Raw genomic sequence first — 8,310 nt, 5'->3', positions numbered from 1 at the left:
TCAGGCATTTAAATTTTTTAAATTAAAGAAAAAATATGTTAAAAAAGTGTTTGGATATATATATATATATATGTACGTGTACACACAATATAAATGCATACATCTCTAACCAATATGTAAGGCGGATATATAATAGTCGAGTTTGTGAGCAGTTTTTTTGACAGAACTTCACTGTTCATCCAGGACAGCCTGGACTGATCTGTGTCAGATTTAATAGAACATGAACTAAGACCATATCCACACACATACACACACACACACACAGTTTCACACACATTCCTGCAGGCAGTGTGTCCTCTATTGAGGATTCTCCTGTGTGTTTATGCGTAGTGATGGGAGGCCTGGTTGCAGTCTGCTTCCACACAGAGGGCAGAGGGGAAGCACTTCTTTAGCACAGCACAGCACAGCAGTTTCATACAGCCACACACTGTTATATACACAAAATATTTACAGACATTACTCCAGAACACAGCAGTTACTCAAAAATACATACCCATGATTCCAGAACACATTACCCTAATATAAACAGGGATGGTAAGAGATCACAGGAACTGAACCGAAACACACCCAACCCCTATCAGCTACACCCGAACCGAAACACACCCAACCCCTATCAGCTACACCCGAACCGAAACACACCCAACCCCTATCAGCTACACCCGAACCGAAACACACCCAACCCCTATCAGCTACACCCGAACCGAAACACACCCAACCCCTATCAGCTACACCCGAACCGAAACACACCCAACCCCTATCAGCTACACCCGAACCGAAACACACCCAACCCCTATCAGCTACACCCGAACCGAAACACACCTGACTCTTCCCATAAAAGAAATCCATGTTTGGCATAGGGAGCTGAAGGTTTGATGATCTCAGTGGGTCAGAAACAAATGTATTTTTATAGAAATTTAAAATGACCTTGTTGAGAAATTATACCATTTTGCTCAAAAAATATTGTGCAAGAGAGGGAGGAGCAGAGGGAAAAATCCAAAAAGAGACAAACTGGTTCTGTGTGTGAAAATCACTCCAGGTCTTGCAGAGTTCACTTTTTAATGTCTAAGCAGCATGTCAGGCACAGGTGTACAGGTTCTGAGCAAACCTACTTTCTATGTTACCAAGCTAGGGTGAAATGGAGGAAAATGTTTCTCTGTGAAAAATCACAAAGGCAGAATAGCGCCCTCTGTGGACAAGTTTACACCATCCAACACGCAGCGAAGGCACGACAGGTCAAAGGCTACTGTGCTAACTGAAGCAATTTCTTTTTTAGTTATTTTCACATTTACCTTCCTGATAAACACCAGGGGAAAGCTGTGCACTGGAGCTGCTACCCACAGAAACACTGGGGAGAACAAAAACAGCAGACATACACACACACACACACACTCACACTCACACTCACACTCACACTCACACTCACAAACACTCACAAACACTCACACTCACAAACACTCACACTCACACTCACACACACTCACACTCACACTCACACTCACAAACACTCACACTCACACTCACACACTCACACTCACACTCACACACACTCACGCGCACACACACACACACACATACACTCACACACACACACCATACACTCACACACACTCACACTCACTCACACACACACACACTCACTCACACACACACACACTCACGCGCACGCACACACACATACACTCACTCACACACACGCACGCACACACACACTCACGCACACACACACTCACGCGCACGCACACACACATACACTCACACACACGCATACACACACACACTCAAACACACGCACGCACATGCACGCACGCACGCACACACACACTCACACACACTCACACACTCACACACACTCACACACACTCACAAACACTCACTCACACACACACACACTCACGCGCACGCACACACACATACACTCACACACACGCACACACACACTCAAACACACGTACGCGCATGCACGCACGCACGCACACACACACTCACACATACACTCACACACACACACACACTCACACACACTCACATACACTCACACACACCCACAAACACTCACTCACACACACACACACTCACGCGCACGCACACACACACATACACTCACACACACACACCATACACACACACTCACGCACACACACATACACTCACACACACGCACGCGCACGCACGCACGCACACACACACGCACACACACATACACTCACACACACACAAACACATACACTCACACTCATGCACACACACACATACACTCACACTCATGCACACACTCACACACATACACACATTCACTCACACACGCAGGAACACACACGCAGGTACACACACACACACGTGCAGGTACACTGGTCTACGTGTTGGTGGCTGAGGGATTGTTGTGATAAGCGGAGGAGCAGGAGGGTGGAAGGCACCCGCATCCTCAGGACTGAAGGCCGAGAGGCACTGCAGTGCCCGGAATCATCGCCACACCTTTCTTATGGAACAGCAAGCGCAATGTGCTTCTTTTATAGACTGAAAACAGAAATTATCAAATATATATTTTTTAAAAAAATAAATGAATCGTCACACTGAAATCATTTGCAGAAATGTGAAAGTATCAAATGTAAAAAAAAAAAAAAAAAACAGAAAAGATAAAAACAAAAAAGACATGAAATAATTTAAAATATAATCCACTGCCCTCTACAACATCCCCTCCTCAGTCACTGGGGCTGTGCTGAGACTATGAAAATAGCGATTTTCAGAAAATGCTGATCTTTTTACCAAACAAAAAGGAGAGTATCAGCTGAAGACTGTGGAAGGGATACCTTAAATATTCAGTTTCCACCGATGTGTTTCAGAATAGAGCTGTTTTCCTTTATTTATTGGTTTGTTTTACATATCTGCATTGTGTGTCAATGATATCCTGTGAGAAGACTCACACATGGGGCCAGTACTTTATTTCATTGCTATTTATTGGGTACAAATTTTATGTGATTTATGTTTCATTATTTAAAAAATATTTAGTGGCAGTTTTAGTGTTTACAGACTTTAGAATTAGTTAGAATTTTTTATTTCAGTTAAAATGTGTTGGATTGTGTTTGTAAAAGTCTGTGGTAGCTTTTGTTGCAACAAAAAATAAATTCAACAGAAAAAGACAAGATAACGCCACCAAACTTGTATCATTGCGGCGACTTAAAGCTTGTAGTTTTTAACTTATTGTTAACTTAAAAACTATTTATTATTGCCTCATATAAAGGTATGTTATGTGTATATTTATGGGTTATTTCTTTATATTTGCAAGCTTAAATGACTTAATTTTTAATTTTGCTGAAATGTGGTTACACAAATGTTTTCTTAAGAGGGAACAAAAAGCGAAAATGACCTGTAGGACCTGACTAACAAGAAGAAGGTGTGGAAACAGTCTGCTTGTGGGATGTTCCAGCGGTACTGCTTGTGTTTGGTTTGTCTTGTGAAATCGGACCCTTTTGATTTTTTCATCTTTCACGTTGTTCAGTCTCGTTTTCACACAGGCAGCTCCTCTGAGAAGCTTTCCTTCCCGCCACTGGCACAGCCCTGCCACTCAGGAACCTCTGATCTTCGCTCATGGAAAGTGGTGCAGCACTCAGTGAGTGAGGGGAACTTAAGATCTATGAAATACACAGAATCTGCAAAACATTAGGCAGCAGAGGAGGACAGAGAGGAGAGAGAGGAGTGGAGGAGAGAGAGGAGAGAGAGAGAGAGAGAGAGAGAGCGAGAGAGAGAGAGAGAGAGGGAGAGAGGGAGAGAGGCAGAAAGAGAGAGCGAGAGAGAGAGAGAGGGAGAGAGGGAGAGAGAGAGACAGAGGGAGGGAGAGAGAGGGAGAGAGAGAGACAGAGAGGGAGGGAGAGAGAGAGAGGAGAGAGAGGGAGAGAGGAGAGAGAGAGAGACAGAGAGGGAGGGAGAGAGAGAGAGGAGAGAGGGAGAGAGGCAGAAAGAGAGAGAGCAGGAGAGAGGGGGAGAGAGAGAGGAGAGAGGGAGAGAGAGAGGAGAGAAGAGTGGAGGATGGAGGGGAGGGGAGGATAGAGGGGAGAGAGGGAGATGCTGGAAGGAAAGCACCACTGAGGGTCGAAGGCTTTTCTGTTTATAGCCAATTCCTCCGCATTTAAGGGAGACTGATTTAAAAGAAGAACAAAGTAACATTTTATCTGCATGGAAAAACAAAACGTTCAAAAGGTGAAAATTCAGATGGAGACAATATCTGAAGCAAGAGACAATAAAAATAACTCCAACCTCCAAACACGATCAAAAGACTATAACGTATGAGAAAAAAACCTTTTTGGCTTTGTTTAGATGATTTAATACTGGGATTTCAGGTGAAGACACTTGAAGACTTTTTCATGGAATTGTTTAATTATTTGTACTTTTCATGCCAGAAAAAATTCAAATAAAAATGACAGATCATAACTGTCTAGTATTTTTGTCATTGGCCACCACTACCAGCTACACTGCAACAGAGCTGAGATGCTGAGCTTCTCTCTGCACGGTCAGAGCTGAAATGCTGAGCTTCTCTCTGCACGGTCAGAGCTGAGATGCTGAGCTTCTCTCTGCACGGTCAGAGCTGAGATGCTGAGATGCTGAGCTTCTCTCTGCACGGTCAGAGCTGAGATGCTGAGATGCTGAGCTTCTCTCTGCACGGTCAGAGCTGAGAAGCTGAGCTTTTCTCTGCACGGTCAGAGCTGAGATGCTGAGATGCTGAGCTTCTCTCTGCACGGTCAGAGCTGAGATGCTGAGATGCTGAGCTTCTCTCTGCACGGTCAGAGCTGAGAAGCTGAGCTTTTCTCTGCACGGTCAGAGCTGAGATGCTGAGATGCTGAGCTTCTCTCTGCACGGTCAGAGCTGAGATGCTGAGCTTCTCTCTGCACGGTCAGAGCTGAGATGCTGAGATGCTGAGCTTCTCTCTGCACGGTCAGAGCTGAGATGCTGAGATGCTGAGCTTCTCTCTGCACGGTCAGAGCTGAGATGCTGAGATGCTGAGCTTCTCTCTGCACGGTCAGAGCTGAGATGCTGAGCTTCTCTCTGCACGGTCAGAGCTGAGATGCTGAGATGCTGAGCTTCTCTCTGCACGGTCAGAGCTGAGATGCTGAGATGCTGAGCTTCTCTCTGCACGGTCAGAGCTGAGATGCTGAGCTTCTCTCTGCACGGTCAGAGCTGAGATGCTGAGATGCTGAGCTTCTCTCTGCACGGTCAGAGCTGAGAAGCTGAGCTTTTCTCTGCACGGTCAGAGCTGAGATGCTGAGATGCTGAGCTTCTCTCTGCACGGTCAGAGCTGAGATGCTGAGATGCTGAGCTTCTCTCTGCACGGTCAGAGCTGAGAAGCTGAGCTTTTCTCTGCACGGTCAGAGCTGAGATGCTGAGATGCTGAGCTTCTCTCTGCACGGTCAGAGCTGAGATGCTGAGCTTCTCTCTGCACGGTCAGAGCTGAGATGCTGAGATGCTGAGCTTCTCTCTGCACGGTCAGAGCTGAGATGCTGAGATGCTGAGCTTCTCTCTGCACGGTCAGAGCTGAGATGCTGAGATGCTGAGCTTCTCTCTGCACGGTCAGAGCTGAGATGCTGAGCTTCTCTCTGCACGGTCAGAGCTGAGATGCTGAGATGCTGAGCTTCTCTCTGCACGGTCAGAGCTGAGATGCTGAGATGCTGAGCTTCTCTCTGCACGGTCAGAGCTGAGAAGCTGAGCTTTTCTCTGCACGGTCAGAGCTGAGATGCTGAGATGCTGAGCTTCTCTCTGCACGGTCAGAGCTGAGATGCTGAGATGCTGAGCTTCTCTCTGCACGGTCAGAGCTGAGATGCTGAGCTTTTCTCTGCACGGTCAGAGCTGAGATGCTGAGCTTCTCTCTGCACGGTCAGAGCTGAGATGCTGAGATGCTGAGCTTCTCTCTGCACGGTCAGAGCTGAGATGCTGAGCTTCTCTCTGCACGGTCAGAGCTGAGATGCTGAGCTTCTCTCTGCACGGTCAGAGCTGAGATGCTGAGCTTTTCTCTGCACGGTCAGAGCTGAGATGCTGAGCTTCTCTCTGCACAGTCAGAGCTGAGATGCTGAGCTTCTCTCTGCACGGTCAGAGCTGAGATGCTGAGCTTCTCTCTGCACGGTCAGGCATCAGACTGCATTGCTGGTTAAAACGCAAGGTGACGGCTTCCCTTTGCAGACAGTCTGGTCACAGAAACGTAATTCAGAAACCAAACCAGTCCTTTGCAAAGCTGATGTTGCTCAAATTAAGAATGGAATGATGGTGAGTAACAAACGGCTGCCCAGCCGCCCTTAGTGTAATGAGCACATAACACAGGAGGAAGCAGGAACGCCCCCCCGCACAGAGCACAGTGCAGCTTTAAGGAATGTTATCGACACCCCTGAAAAGAGCTGCGAATTTACTGATGTGCGGGATGTGAGGGAAACAGGCCTGTAGCCATCCGGATCAAATGTTTTCCCAGGTAACAGGGAAACTCAGTGTGGCACAGCGGTAAGGAGCAGCGCTCATAACCAAAAGGTTGCCAGACTGCCTCCCTGCTGGGGCACTGCTACTGCACCCTTGGGCGAAGTGCCTCAGTAATTATCCATGTAACAACTGTAACCTTCATAAGTCACATGTGCTAAATGACAGTGATGCAATGTAATGTTGCAGCCGGAGCTGAAAGATTAAATAAGAGTGGATATGGAGCTGCTACAGATGAATGAGTTCAGCTCCTCAGTCTCCGCTGACAGTCTGGGCTCAGATTTAGGCGCCTCTTTCTGCCCCTCAGCCTGGGAACCAGCTCCGTTCACTCGGGTCTTAATTCAAGTCAGTTAGACAAGCTCAGGATTAATTCTGATTAATATCAAACAGACTACAGCTTCGCTAAATACACTTCATAATTTTGGGGCTGAACAGCCAGCTATTCTCATTGAAATGTTTACCAGTCTGACCTTCAGTCTGTAAATCAAGATACTGTAAATCTGTAAATCAAGATTTTCAAATCCAGTACTGCATAAAGGTAATCTATACCACACATCGTTGCTCTCTTCAAGTCATAAAAAATAAGTCTAAATAATGTGGGATGTCTTCCACTTTAGTGCCCGAGTATGTCCCAGTGGCATGTGTGCAGATTCCAGCTTAGCTTTGGCATAATATGTTCCAGGTTAGTGTATGCTTATTCCACCTTGTCAGCTGATGAGCATTTCACAGACATACTATGCAATTCATTAAAACATCATTTAAAACTGTATGTAAGGATATGAGTTTGACCCTTTTCTTGTGTAGAAAATAAAGTATAATGTGATATGGTGTATTCCAAATGCAAACACATTTGTGGTGTGTAAATTGCATCTGAAACACACAGAATTGAGCGTATGAGTGATGCTGAGCGAAACTCTCCACAGCTCCACCAATCAGCACGGCTCCCACCACATACAAAAGCAGCACCTCTCAGGCATAGGATATGAACACCAATCTTTATTTGGAGGTGGGGGACACAATTTAATGAGAGAAAAATGTCTGGTGACCATAGCGAGGACTGTGGAAATGCCCTCTGCTTCCTCAAGTCAGGCCTGTGTGAGGACCAGCGAGGGGGGGGGGGGGGTCCTGAGCAGCAGCCTGAGGACACAGAGAGGGTAAAGCTGGACACCGCCGCACCCCTGACAGGCTGCCGAAATGTAAAACTGCTCCCCATGAATTTCTATACAAACTGAAAGCTGATGCAAAAGGAGCTGCACCGCAGGGACCAGGCAGAACTGAGGAGCCACTCAGGAGCCCCCAACAACTCTACGCTATCTACCATAGAAGTATATGTATCTGTGTTTACTATGACAATGTAGCGAACGGTGTAAAAATGTTTTCAGTAAAGAGTCTGGGCCGTCTGACCTCTGGAGACTCTAGACTGGCTCTAGAACTCATCGTGGACGGGTGAGTCGAGGCTGGGGGGCTCCTGGCACAGGGCGGGGGTGGTGAACTCCATCAGGTACTCGCAGCGGCTGGGCTCAGAGGTGGACACCACTGTCGTGTCCTTCCCACAGGTGAGCTTCACCTGAAAGAGAAAGAGCACAAACCACAACATCAACCTTCTGCTCCACTTCCTGCAGCCACCTCCACCCCTGTAACATAACTCTGCATCAGCACTTTTAAACAGCCGGGTTGGAACCCAGAAAAGTCCGCTTTCTGGCCCTCAGCAAACATGCAATTCACACATCTGATTCTGTTCCGGGTTTGGATGCGGGTTTAAATCCAAACTGAAGAAATACAAGCTGGATGCAAAAAAACACGGCAGTGGAAAGCCGTTGGATAAATTCAGAAAATTGATTTCAGTCTAATACTGAGGGA

The 8,310-nt window shown here is 46.7% G+C and overlaps 1 protein-coding gene across 2 annotated transcripts in view; it reads right to left on the bottom strand.

The window, feature by feature from the left end:
* Positions 1 to 7,461: 7,461 nt before the first annotated feature.
* prkcsh (protein kinase C substrate 80K-H) overlaps positions 7,462 to 8,310 on the bottom strand; it is a 9,769-nt gene continuing 8,920 nt past the window's right edge. For both annotated transcript variants that reach the window (XM_036552985.1, XM_036552984.1), the window contains exons 17-18: positions 7,855 to 8,017; positions 7,462 to 7,587 (exon numbers count right to left, since the gene is read on the bottom strand). In XM_036552985.1, the coding sequence (XP_036408878.1) occupies positions 7,877 to 8,017 (141 nt within the window). In that variant the 3' untranslated portion in view covers positions 7,462 to 7,587; positions 7,855 to 7,876. The remainder of the gene's footprint in view (positions 7,588 to 7,854; positions 8,018 to 8,310) is intronic.

The sequence above is a fragment of the Megalops cyprinoides genome, chromosome 19, assembly GCF_013368585.1.
Source record: "Megalops cyprinoides isolate fMegCyp1 chromosome 19, fMegCyp1.pri, whole genome shotgun sequence".
NCBI lineage: Eukaryota > Metazoa > Chordata > Actinopteri > Elopiformes > Megalopidae > Megalops > Megalops cyprinoides.
The sequence above is the reverse complement of the archived record's forward strand: the minus strand, read 5'-3'. Positions and strand labels throughout refer to the sequence as shown.